At 42.3% G+C, this 12,051-nt stretch overlaps 3 protein-coding genes across 15 annotated transcripts in view; 1 reads left to right on the forward strand and 2 right to left on the reverse strand.

The window, feature by feature from the left end:
- The window catches only part of LOC135797537 (ELAV-like protein 3), a 14,378-nt gene extending 9,492 nt beyond the window's left edge, over positions 1–4,886 (reverse strand). For 6 of the 10 annotated variants that reach the window (XM_065309955.1, XM_065309949.1, XM_065309956.1 and 3 more), the window contains exon 1: positions 4,142–4,883. The gene's annotated coding sequence lies outside the window, so the exon portion shown is untranslated. Of the gene's footprint in view, positions 1–1,824; positions 2,337–4,141 lie in introns of those variants that run through there. The other 4 variants (XM_065309953.1, XM_065309950.1, XM_065309948.1 and 1 more) reach the window with 3 other exon arrangements.
- On the forward strand, positions 2,685–8,151 carry LOC135797531 (cytosolic carboxypeptidase 6). 3 transcript variants are annotated; one of them, XM_065309940.1, is made up of 7 exons: positions 2,685–2,734; positions 6,085–6,332; positions 6,391–6,717; positions 6,773–6,899; positions 6,953–7,179; positions 7,245–7,560; positions 7,625–8,151. In XM_065309940.1, the coding sequence occupies exons 2-7, from the start codon at positions 6,114–6,116 to the stop codon at positions 8,053–8,055; spliced, it is 1,647 nt and encodes a 548-aa protein (XP_065166012.1). In that variant the 5' UTR covers positions 2,685–2,734; positions 6,085–6,113; the 3' UTR covers positions 8,056–8,151. The 3 variants fall into 3 exon arrangements, with proteins under 3 accessions (XP_065166012.1, XP_065166011.1, XP_065166010.1); XM_065309939.1 differs by lacking the exon at positions 2,685–2,734 and adding an exon at positions 5,461–5,594; XM_065309938.1 differs by lacking the exon at positions 2,685–2,734 and adding an exon at positions 5,813–6,023.
- Positions 8,053–12,051, reverse strand: LOC135797529 (RNA-binding protein 5-like). 2 transcript variants are annotated; one of them, XM_065309934.1, is made up of 11 exons: positions 11,909–12,051; positions 11,643–11,852; positions 11,296–11,581; positions 11,118–11,241; positions 10,995–11,064; positions 10,758–10,831; positions 10,239–10,361; positions 10,064–10,178; positions 9,774–10,010; positions 9,334–9,711; positions 8,053–9,271 (listed from the first exon to the last, which is right to left on the reverse strand). In XM_065309934.1, the coding sequence occupies exons 2-11, from the start codon at positions 11,788–11,790 to the stop codon at positions 8,184–8,186; spliced, it is 2,643 nt and encodes an 880-aa protein (XP_065166006.1). In that variant the 5' UTR covers positions 11,791–11,852; positions 11,909–12,051; the 3' UTR covers positions 8,053–8,183. The 2 variants fall into 2 exon arrangements, with proteins under 2 accessions (XP_065166006.1, XP_065166007.1); XM_065309935.1 differs by having other exon boundaries at positions 11,905–12,047.

Raw genomic sequence — 12,051 nt, forward strand, 5'->3', positions numbered from 1 at the left:
GCACGTTCATAACACGACGCGTGCACTGTGTACACACACACATACACACATATCCGTGATATATGTACGGATGTGCATAATGCGCACGGAGCGGAGCACTTTAATAAAACTAGCGCATTAAAAATGTTACAAATGTTACGCGGCGTACACAGCCTATAATAACTCAGAGAACTTCTCACTTCGCGCTATTTCTCACTAGATATTTATAATTTATACCTAGTTATATATTAGTTGGGTATTTTACAACGTGCGGAAGTCGGCGGCGTCATCGTCGGCAGCGATAACAGAAAGTTTAACGTTTTTTTTTGTAATTTTTATTTTTTTATGAAATTTTTGTTTTTTTGTTGATTTTGTTGATTTGTTGATGGATGTGATGTGTTCTTAATTAGTTTTATTGAATGAATGTGTCTCGTGTGTCAAGGGCGCGTGCGTTGTTTGCCGGTTGCACTTTTTACGGCGCATTTTTGGCTTTTTTGGAGCACGCTGGCGCGATGATGTCACCACGTTTGCGTTCGGCTATTTTTACGCGATTCGAGGTATTCCTGGTCGCTGTGGTTGAGGAAAACGTGCGCGAGCACACCGGTCGGGAAATGTGTTTGGGACACACGTTGGATTTTCAACTATTTGCGAAACTATGCAAGTGAAACACAAAAGACACATTTTTGTGGTTTGAAGTTGAATATTTAACATGCAGTAATTAATTTCATTATAATATTAGCATATATTGTAGTAGAAAGTGTAATTTAACTTAGTTTTATATAAAGAGTTGATTTTAATGATTGCAAAGCAAAATTTTAGTGTTTTAAAAGAAAATTTAGTAAGAATATTTCAAATTAGATGTTTTTGTGTACAAAATCTTTAATTAATCAAAAACTTATCTCGATAAAACTATAATTCTTTCAGGAATATATTCTTAATTAAATTATGCACCAAGTAACGTAAAAATTATCAAAATCGGATTATTTCTCGAAAAATTATAAACAATTAAACTTTTACTATGAAAAACTTTCAAAATTTCTACAAATTCTTCAATAACTTTTGACCTAAATGTGATTTCAACTAAATAATTATATATTCAGATGCAGAATTAAACTCTGAATAATTTCCTGAAGAAATAATTGATTTACATGAATTAGTTTTCGAGTAATTGCAAAATAATTTTACCACTACAATAGTCCTTTTTTAACCGAGTCTTCTTAACAAGACTTAACTCATTAAACCAACCCCTATTGATAATAACGTTAGTGATGTACTGTTCTCATCGAATTCGTCATTCAATTCACCCTCACTAAAACTGAACCACCATCACATCAGTATCCAAACTAGTGGTAGTAGTAGAGTACAAGTACTTTCACCCTCGGCTGTCCGTCGAGCATCTCGCAGTCTCGCACCCCGATGGCGGCGGCCATTAAGCATCATCCCTCGAGCGGCATGGCGCGCTCGAAACAAACACTCACGATTTACATTTGCACGAAACGAAACGAATCGACACAGACCTGTCCGCAGCGAAGGGGACGCCGCGGCCGCGGACTCAACCCAAGGGGTGTAAATGTATGCGTGTGTAGTAGTAGTGAGAGTGCGCAAGGGGGTGATTTGCATCATGATATTTCCCCTTTTCGATCACAGAGAAAGAAGACGCAATCAAACACTGCCAATAGGGGTTGAATGATGCAATATTTTAGCGGATATCACAAATTTAAAAAGTTTTACGCCATGTGCGTAAGTTTGAAATGACAGCGTGACGCATCCGCGCATGCGCACACAGATAAACAAACCGCGAAAACAAAACTATTGATATACGAGTGTCGCCTGCTGGCTGCTTACCGAATTGAAGAGTGATTAATTCCGGGGTGGATTCGCACGCGTGCGAATTTAATAATACTTGAAGTAGCTGGCCGGAATCGTAGTAAAGTGGTCGCACTCACGGAGCACAATAAAAACTAGTTTTATCGTTCGGCGTGTGCAGCCGATGATAAAAAAAAAGGCGTGCGGACCGCGCGGACGACGGTCGGTCGCGAGCCCGATCTGCTTCTCTGTCGCTCTGCGCGCCGTAACAAGGTAAAAACGCCGTGAACGCCGCTGCAACGTGCTGCCTGCGCGCTCTCACTGTATATTATACGTTGGTTGTTGGTGTTGTGTTGCCGTTTTTTGCTGTTGAAAGTATTGCACAGGTCCGAATCTCTCGTTGGTGTCACTGACGCAGCGCGCACCCAATAACTCGATGATGGTAAACGTCGCACGCGAAATCGAAACTAAAGAAAAAGGGTACAGAAAAAATAAAAGTGGGGCATACACCGCGCACAGCCTCCACCGACGCCAGGCAAACTCATACTAAAAATTTCTGACGCTCGGTAGAATGCGAGGCGCGCGCGCGCGCGTGCCGGACATGTGTGCGCAGACGGCGCAGGCGCGCCGCACGTCGACGCTGCTTGTTTCCTCATCGATTATTTCCCCGGACGCTCGCGCTTCCTATCGCACAGCGAGAAATCTCGCGTTGTCTTAGCGCAATCATCAAGAATTCATGCAATTGTTGATTGTGCTATGCTTTGACCGCGTTTGGTATTTTTAGCCATGCTAAAACATATACAACCGCAGGCGACACTCTGTATGAAGGTAACAAAAATTACAGGAAACTGTAATTGCAGTTGTTTCAACGGCAACCATTTTGAAATTGTTTCAAAGTGGCTTCGGCAGTGCAACGGTGCGTTTCAGAGTAATTTTCGATAATGCACAGGTAAGATTGCAGCCTGCGTCCTGTTTCTATAACCGAAGGGTGTGCCATATGCATACGCGTACAATTTTCATATTGCTCGATGGTAATTAATATGCGCGGCCGGCGTGCATTAGAAAACTAGAAACACGCGGTGGTTGTATTGCGTGCGTTTTGGTTGTGCTCTATACACAACTAGGAAAAACGGCATGTGCGTCGACGGCATATGGTCATTATAAAAACACGCTCGCCCTCGAATTATTAATCTCGGACAGAGATGCCGAGTGCGTTCGCGTGCGTGTGCTCACTTTTTACGCACGCTCCTATTGTGTGCATGTGTGTGGGGTGGAATCAAGCGCACGAAATCCGGTTCGCAGCCCTTTGCGAAGGGTGCACGACTATACACACACACAGGCGAGACACGGCTAGTTACTGCCCGAAAACGGCAAACAGCTGATGATGGAGCTGAACGCTACCCCTGGGGTAATAGTTTTGCGTCTAGCTGTGTCTAGTACACCTATATGCCATGCCTGCACCCCCCTTTTGGTTGTGGTGTGGCTGGAGTGCAGCTCGTCTAGGCTCGCCCTGGCCGCCGGGATACGCGGAGGACATTGCACCCGCCGAACCCAGTATTCGCGACGCAGCCCCCAAGCGCAGCGAGTGCATGCGCCGCCATTATGCGTTCCCATTTCGGGGTGACTTTTGCCTACGCCCGGAAAACTCGCGCACACCTTGAGCCACATTTACATACCGGCTTAATTCCACCCGGTGCGTTTTGTCTGAAATCGTTGACCCGAAAAATCAAATCCGGATTTTATCGCTATCTAAACCCATTAAAACTAATTTATGGGTGTGCTATATGAAAAAAAAAACGCTTAAAATGCCAACGGTTTAATTTAATACTTCAATATTTTAAACACAACCCAAAAAGTGGGCGTGCCTCTTTAAACACTTTATTTTTATAAATAAAAATAAAAGTTTTAAGAAGAAAATTTTGAAGGTTTTATGAAAATTTCGTGCTGGGTTTGTTCGTAGTGATTTGTTTCATTCACAAATTTCATCCCCTTGCCAACTGGGAAGCGTTTCGCTACCGCGATCGGCGCCCGGCGCGCGATGGCCTGGCCAACGCCAGTATTGATCGCCCGGAATGCCAACTCCCTTTCACGTCCGCGTGTGTAAAAGCGTGCATTCATGCACACTCACACCGCCACAACCCCGACACCCTCGTCCTTTTAACACTTCCACACACACATACACACACACACATGCGACTAGTTTTACGAGCTGCCGGCGAAAAAGATTTCCTTTGCTCCACTTTTCTATATGCCGGCGCGGCGCGTTTAATCACCCTACACCTCGACTTGTGTGAATTTCTACTCCGGGCGTAGGCGTACCACCGCCCGGAATGAGATGACCCGGAAGTGCGCTTACCTTAAAATCTCCTGCGCTCTGGAGTGCTTCCAAATGGTGTTGCTTCACTGTTTACGTATTTCGGGTCGATTTGTTTGAAAAATGTATTGCAAAATTGTTCGATGCCTAGCTAGGAGTATAGATATTTAGGATTTGACTTGCTACGCGAATACAACACGTACAAATAGAGAGAAGTTTTGGAAAAAAGTAGCGCGCGCGCGTATATCTGCGGCACTGTGGTGGTGGTGCTGGCGGCGTCGTTGGTGTCTCGTTCAACCCACGGGGGTGACTTTTCGGGATGGCGTGCAACGCAAACTGGAATCAGGCTGCTGCTGCTCGACTTCGGGTCCACCACACTAACGGCGCGCACACACACACAACACACACTCGCGCACACACAATCACTAACTCTGCTGCTGGCTGCTGGCGTGGTGCGTCGAACTTAGTTTTAAGAAAACCGGCGAAACGTATACGTACATACGGCGTTTTTCCTCGTTTGAATCTTGTTGTTGGTACTGGATGGTCGAAATAATTCGTTACACGAGATGTAGTTTTGCGTTGCTTGTAGATTGAATTCAGAGACAGTTGGTTCGGTGTTTTCTTCTTTTATTTTTTGCTTGCTTCTTTTTTTAGCTTCGTCGGTTGATTTTTAGGAATTATTAGTAATAAGTAATTACGCAAGGAATGATATTATTACATAACGTACACTACCAAACGTAACACAAGTGTTATTCAGAGAGTGCAATAACTAAATGGTGTTGCATGGCGCGGAGGGTGTCGGCTAGGGGTTGCCGAGGCATTCGGGGGCGCGCGCGCGAAGCGGTCGATAGCGTGCGCACGCGTTTTTACGTCTTATCCCGGCCCGGGGCAGCCGGCTGCCGCCCTCGCGATTGTGTGCGCGGGGGCGGGGCGCGTGCGTGCATCATGCCGCCGCCCGTGAGCCAAACGCCGACCCGTTTTGCCCTGCTTTCGCAATCGCTTCCTCAATTTTACGCAAAAAGGCTACTTTTTTACATTTGCAATCAATTCCTTATCAAAAACATCAAAAATATCTTTATTAAAACATCTAAATCTCAAATAGAACAATTATTTCGTAAAAAAAATCATTTTTCAGCTAAAAAAATAAATATCTAGGCAATTTCCGGTTTTTAGGTTATCCAGAACCATCCTCATGGTCTTCTGACAACCAAAAAAATTATTGCTCCTTCATTTATCCCTATTTTCTATCAATTTTTAATAAATATTTTGATTTTGCGCAAAATTTTCTTTTTATTTAATGTAATGAGGTCGCATCGATCAAACATGGCGTTGCTTCGAACTGTTGATGACGCGTACTCTTGACAATCTAAATAACCACAAACAGAAGGAGTTCCTCGGGTATCGCAGGCACGCGAAGCGTCCAACTTGACGCCATCTTAGCATTGCATTAGCATCTCCGTGCCTGACAGCAGTATCATGGGCGATTTCGGCGAGGGTGAGTTTTAATTGCCTCGTAATCAACACGCGAGCCTTCTGGGCGCGCAAAAAGTTTGCACCCGCGTTTTGATAAATCGGAAGCGATTGAATCACGATCGAGAGCCTATTTATAGCTCGGCACGCTTCTCGCTTTCAATACACTTTATCAGAGGAGGATTTAGCGAAATAATCAAAATAAACACACAAAAAATACAATTTTATTGAATATTAATGCCCCTCTGATTGATAACTTTGATACTTAAAATAGGATTGCATGCTGACACCTTGAGGAAGACTTATCACTCAGGAATCAGTTGAGCAACACCCACTTTTAAGGTTTCTAGTGCACCCTTTTTGCATGATGCACATTCCTTTTTCCCACGTGCTCCGAAAATGTTCAATTTTGATTCGTTGCAACATACGAGTATTTATCAGCAAGCTATTGATGGTGTGTAATTTTTAAACTTCAAATTTAAATCTTTCATTTTTTTGTTTGTTTAATTTTTAAGATAGTGATGATAGTGATGGAGAAGGTGGAATGGGTAATGTCAACCGGCTGATTATGCGCCCCGCGGGGCATTCTGGTAAAGCCAAGCGTGGTCACCTCTGCTTTGACGCTTCCTTTGAGACCGGAAATCTGGGCCGAGTTGACCTCGTCAATGACTACGAGTATGACCTCTATGTACGGCCGGATACTTGTTGTCCCAAATTGCGGTTTTGGTTTAATTTTACCGTGGATAACGTTAGACTTCAACAGGTAATTTATTTTTTCTTTTTCTGGTTTTCTAAAGAATATTTTTCATTATTTTCTCTAGAGAGTGGTTTTTAACATTGTAAACTTCAGTAAAGCGCGTAATTTATTCAACGGGGATGGTTTAATGGTACCCATTGTAAGATCTACGAGTAGATCAAAATGGCAGCGTATTCCTAAACGTATGGTGTTTTATCAACGTTCGGTAGCGCATAAAAATCAATACGTTTTGAGTTTTGCGTTTGTTTTTGATAAAGAGGATGAGATTTATCATTTTGCGTTGACTTATCCTTATGGGTACAATAGAGCCCAAGCGTTTTTGGGCCAACTAGAGACTAAATGCGCTGATTTAGGAGAAGGTTTCAAAAGGGAGTGTATTGGTAACACAATTGTAAGTAAAAATACCAACTTAAATCAATTTAATTCATTTTTAAACGTTTAACAAGCAAAAAAGACCTGTGGATCTACTAACAATTGGTAACAATTCACCTATCACTGGGACCAAACGTAGAATAGTTGTTATCATCGCAAGGACGCATCCTGGGCAAGCTCCAACTAGTTTTGTATGTCAAGGTACCTTATTCAGTCACCATCTTAAGAAATAAAATTAAAATATTTTTTTGTAGGAATGATTGAACTCTTAATCAGCGCACATTCTATTGCTACTAAACTACGTGAACATATTTTATTCAAAATAATCCCTATGTTAAACCCTGATGGTGTATTTGTTGGTAACTATCGCAGTACGATTATCGGCGCTGACTTAAATCGCATGTGGCATCGTGCATCGCCATTTGCGCATCCTGCTTTAACAGCAATCATTGCACATTTGACAGAGTATGAAAAAAACAAAGTATAACCTAACATTTTAACTTTTAACCTTAAAAAATACTAATTTTATTATTTATATCGTTGTAGGACTATCAAATTGATTTTGTAATTGATATCCACGCACATGCAAGCCTCCTGGGTAGTTTCATCTACGGGAATAGTTACGATGATGTATACAGGAATGAAAGGCATATATTGTTTCCGAAGTTGTTGGGAAACATGGCGGACGATTTCGATCCAAGATCATGCATGTATAACTCATGTCCGTCAAAAGCTGGTACTGCACGACGCTACTTTTGTACAGCGTTCAATGATAAACTAAACGCATACTCGTATGAAGTATCTATGTTTGGGTACAAATTAAAGTCATCCGATGCTGTTATACCCTACACAGAAGAGAGTTGTATCCTTTACATTTATAGGTTAGAATTATTTCAACCGGCGTAGTGTTCTTAACTTTAAAATAGATAAAAGGTGTGGAAGAAACCTGCTTAAAGCACTTCTGGAGTATTATCGTGTCACAGAGGTGATTCCGCTGAGTTTGACACAAGATGTCAAAGAGAAAAGTACTCGCCGCGTGAAGAAATCACGAAAAACACGACCGTGTAACATTTCATCGAGTAGAAGTCACACACAACGTGTTGCTGCGCCTGTGCATTACAAAGAAATTAATATGTATTACGATAGTGAGAGTTCTCCGGAACGCGAGGATGATCGCCCACTGTTCAGGAGTAAATTCGGCAAGAAAACGCGTAAAAATACTTCTAGTGGAAAAAATAAAACAGAAAATGTTTCCCGAAGTTCTTCGCCGGTTCTAATGGTGATGCCGCCTACAAATGAGCCGTGTTTGACCATAATTGACTTTAACATCATCACAGAGAACGAACTCAAGATGTAAGTGGTACAGTTTTGCTTTAATATTATTGTACAACCATACAATCATCAGTTATAACATCGTAATAAGTAAATCAATAGAAATGAAATGTCAACTGTTTGCGTTTGGCACAATTTCAACTCAGCGTGCACTTAATCCTTCTCGGACAACTCTTGATACCGCGCGTACATCATTTTCTTCACACAGTCTTTGTATGATTCGCCGGCGACAGCTTGATACGTGCCTGATTTGCTCCCTAGCCCAACGGAGCTAACACGTTGTTCGGCTTGAATGATGGTGGTCCTGCCTTGATTGGACTTGCCTAAGCCTTGGCCTTCAGTCCAACCCATTTTCTGCAGCAGTTTGTTGCCTTTGTTATCAGCCCCGATGGGTTCCAACACTGAGGAAGTCACGGGTGGCATTTCCATCTCCCTGGACTTCAGGTACTTCTCCTTGAGCTTACTGGGTGCTGGTTCATCAGGATCGCCGTATTTTAAACGTCGCTCCTTGGCGCGGTCGCGATAAATCGTCTGTTTATCATTATCCCTGTCGATTTTGCGCTTCTTTGACTTTAGATTCTCCAAGTTTTGTTTGTGAATCGCTGAAAACTGCGCATGTTTCGTTAACGCGTCTGAATTCGGCAGCATGCGTTTGCATAGGTTGCAGATGAGCGTGTTGAAGTCCAAGAAGTCAAGATCGTTGATTTTAGTCTTTTCCTCTTCGTCAGAGGATTCACTCTCGCCGCCATAGGCGGCAACAAGCGGAGTTTGCGCATTGGACATATCAGACTCTGTGTAACCATTACTGATGTGGTTCTGGTTGGCTTTCTTTTCAAGGACGGAGAAACCGATATCTGCTGATCCCGAAGCGTTCGAAGCACCGTAGATTGAGTCGTAGGGACGTTGTGGTTGAGCATCCTTCTTCTGATTGAGGGTTTTCGCCCAACGCTCCATATCTTTGGCGATTTTCTTCGCCACTTTCACCTTGTCTTGTTTTTCCGGTTTGGTTTTCTTTGTAATGGATTGTTGGGGTTCTTCGGCAGGTGGTTGGGCCACACCAGTCTGATCGTAGTTACTCGGAGCGAGGACATAGGTTAATTTCTCGCGGTCCCAGTAGAGATACTTCTGGATGACACTGTTCCAATAATATTGTGAATTCTGGTCGTAGTAGAGACCCGTTGATGCATCGTAGTAATATCCGCTTGATTTCTCATAGGTGTATTTTGTTACATCCGGTATTGCTGTGAAATTTCATACAAAACAATTAATTATATTAATGATATATTGATTTTTATACACTTACGATATCTTTTTCCATCAGTACCATTCGGTACAGACATATGTGTAGTGTCAAAGAAAGTCTTATTCGCTTGTAATTGTTGAATCGCAGATTGTGCGACAGCAGCAGCTGCATTCGCTGCATCCATTTGGTTCTCCTGTTGTAAAGTAATCGAATTACCAGCATTGATCTGCTGAGTAAAGTAATGCTTATAATAATTGAAATAATGCTGATATTCGGCAGCGTTCTTTGCGTATTTATTAGCGGAGTACTCTGCTAAACTATCCACATCGTTGAGGGTGTAGTTCGTTGGTACCGAGGCACTGCTGCTGAAGTTATTCTCCGGCTCCGAGTACAAATGCTTCGTGTCGCCCATGTTGTACTTGCAGTAACTCAATATGACTGTAATACAACACTCCGGATATTATAAGTATGAGCATTATTGATATTATCATCAGCATTACCTGTTTTCCCATCGATGCTTAATGGCGGACTTAAATTATTCAACGCACCGAAAATGCTCAACGCGTCCACGGTGGACTCGGTACCTAGATAGCAAATTCCACGCGATGTGGACGTCAAAGGATCACGACCGATTGCAACCGCGGATATTTTCTTCACGTGTTCTTCTATTACATTACTCAGGACGGACATGATTGTATCTTCTGTTGTCAATGCATCCAAGTTTCTCAACATGATCGCTAGGATGATTTACTTGTTATTTTTTTGTTGGTTAGTTTTGGTTAATACTTACTTTTTGTGGTGTAATTACAAATTTCATCACTACCACTGCCGCCTTCTTCGCTTTCCATTCGTGAAGCGTGACATTTGAAGCAAAGTTCACGGCGTTTGAAATTTTGAGCACCACACTGGAATAAATAGGTTTTCAGTAGGTTTTGTGGTTGTTTTATATTGTTTGGATGGCTTACTTTGATACAGAACCAGTCGGCTGATGCTTTGTGCGATGGTGCCTTCTCATTTTGCGGACACAACTCTTTCGGAATGCTATATTGCATGATAGCTCTATACTGATCTTGCAGCATTAAAATGCCCTGTAAATCATCAAAAGCGCATATTAGTCACGTGCTACCCATCTAAGCGACCCACCCCTCTTACTAAAGAGACCTCTGCTGCCCAGGCAGCCAGCATATTTGATTGCATCCCGGCCAAATGATGACTATGACTTTAATTGAATTCTATTCTTTGAGCTTTTAAAATATTACTTCGACTAGTTTAATTCTTTCGATTATTATTGTTTTTTCTTTTAAATATTCTTTTCTTTTTTCTTTAATATAATGATGAGAAAAAAATGAGTAGGTAATAAATTGAAAATGTTACTTGTTGGTTGGATCGACTAGCGTTATCGCCTCCGATAACTAACGACCACCGGCCCCCACCGAGGAGGACCAACAACAAGTGTGTGTCACCCTTGTGTACAACTAAGATACCTGCTTCATTTCCATCCATCGGACTGCCTCTCCTACCGTTGAAAACTCGACAAAGGCAAAACCGCGCGACGCACCTAAACAGCACAATACACACCAGTGGCAATATTACCTCAGCCAATCTAACACATCATAATCACGGTTGAAACTATACAATACCCATATTCATCAACATCAAGTACAATAATCAAATGGTTCTACATAGATAAAGTGTAAGAGTGGTTGTTTTATGAGCATTACCTGTGTCCTTCTTGCGAATTAGACGAATATCTTTGGGCATCAATCCACACTGGATAATATCTTGTCTTATCTACACAAAAATACAATTTAGAGGAATTTCAGGTGATATTAAGAGTAACATACATCATTTTCTGTTATGTGTTGAGCAAGTCCTCTGATCATTATTGTGTGATTAGGTGGTTGACTCTTGTAGCCAATGATTTCCGACCCACTCGCGCCTAGTAACGCACCACCACATGAACTATCACTACAAAAACAAACACTTTAGTTTAAAATTAATCTACACAATGAAACAATTTACCTGTCATCACTTTCTCGTCCGTTTTCTCGATCACGATCACGTTCTCTATCCCTATACCTCTCTCGGTCTCTATCCCTAGACCTATCATCTCCCCATCTTGAACTACCTCCTGAACTCCTTCTGTAATCTTTCTCCCTGTGCGAATCGCGATGCCGTTCTTTTCGCTCACGATGATCACGTTCACGGCTCTGACTGCGTTCTTTCTCCTCATAGAAATACTCCTTATCTCGTCGATAATCCCGCTCTCGGTCTTCTTCAATTGATGGCTCTCTATCATAGCGATGATCTGCAATTCACAAGAATGTCGGTGTTGATGTTGATCGAGTTAAATTTAGATTTATGCTTACGTTTGTGAGTGCGTCGTTTTCTTGAGGGCGGCGAGTGCGACCTTGAGTTGGAACGCGAATAACGCCTGCCGCGCGAATTCGATCGACTGCGACGATTGTACATGTCTGCGGACTGATACGGCGAATCTTTTCCACGCATATTATTCATTACACATGCTTTTGTATTATGTTATGTGTTATTGCTAGAGGTTGCATACCATGAGGCTGCGGCTGGAATGAGAGTATGAGTTGGTATGCAAATGAAACGCACTTGTACTCGTACTTACAACATGGCGTACACTCACACGTTTTATCAACAGTTTGATATTGCGTTGTGGATGATAGTGACTGCTTGAAATAATCTAAATACTTGTGTGTTGTGGAATATGTGTTTATGTGTACTATCGGTTTTTCAGCTAGCACCGCACCG

Source organism: Atheta coriaria, unplaced genomic scaffold (assembly GCF_025399875.1).
Source record: "Atheta coriaria isolate IRGN ID8LTWV9N9 unplaced genomic scaffold, Caltech_Dcor_3.1 hic_scaffold_8_pilon, whole genome shotgun sequence".
Lineage (NCBI taxonomy): Eukaryota > Metazoa > Arthropoda > Insecta > Coleoptera > Staphylinidae > Dalotia > Dalotia coriaria.

Coding starts and splice junctions, on each gene's coding strand:
- LOC135797531 (XM_065309938.1), top strand. CDS start 5,969: ATGTTCAATTTTGATTCGTTGCAACATACGAGTATTTATCAGCAAGCT. Junction 6,333..6,390: donor ATAACGTTAGACTTCAACAG/GTAATTTATTTT, acceptor TATTTTCTCTAG/AGAGTGGTTTTTAACATTGT. Junction 6,718..6,772: donor AGTGTATTGGTAACACAATT/GTAAGTAAAAAT, acceptor ACGTTTAACAAG/CAAAAAAGACCTGTGGATCT.
- LOC135797529 (XM_065309934.1), bottom strand. CDS start 11,790: ATGAATAATATGCGTGGAAAAGATTCGCCGTATCAGTCCGCAGACATG. Junction 11,242..11,295: donor GGACGAGAAAGTGATGACAG/GTAAATTGTTTC, acceptor TTGTTTTTGTAG/TGATAGTTCATGTGGTGGTG. Junction 9,272..9,333: donor TACTGATGGAAAAAGATATC/GTAAGTGTATAA, acceptor GAAATTTCACAG/CAATACCGGATGTAACAAAA.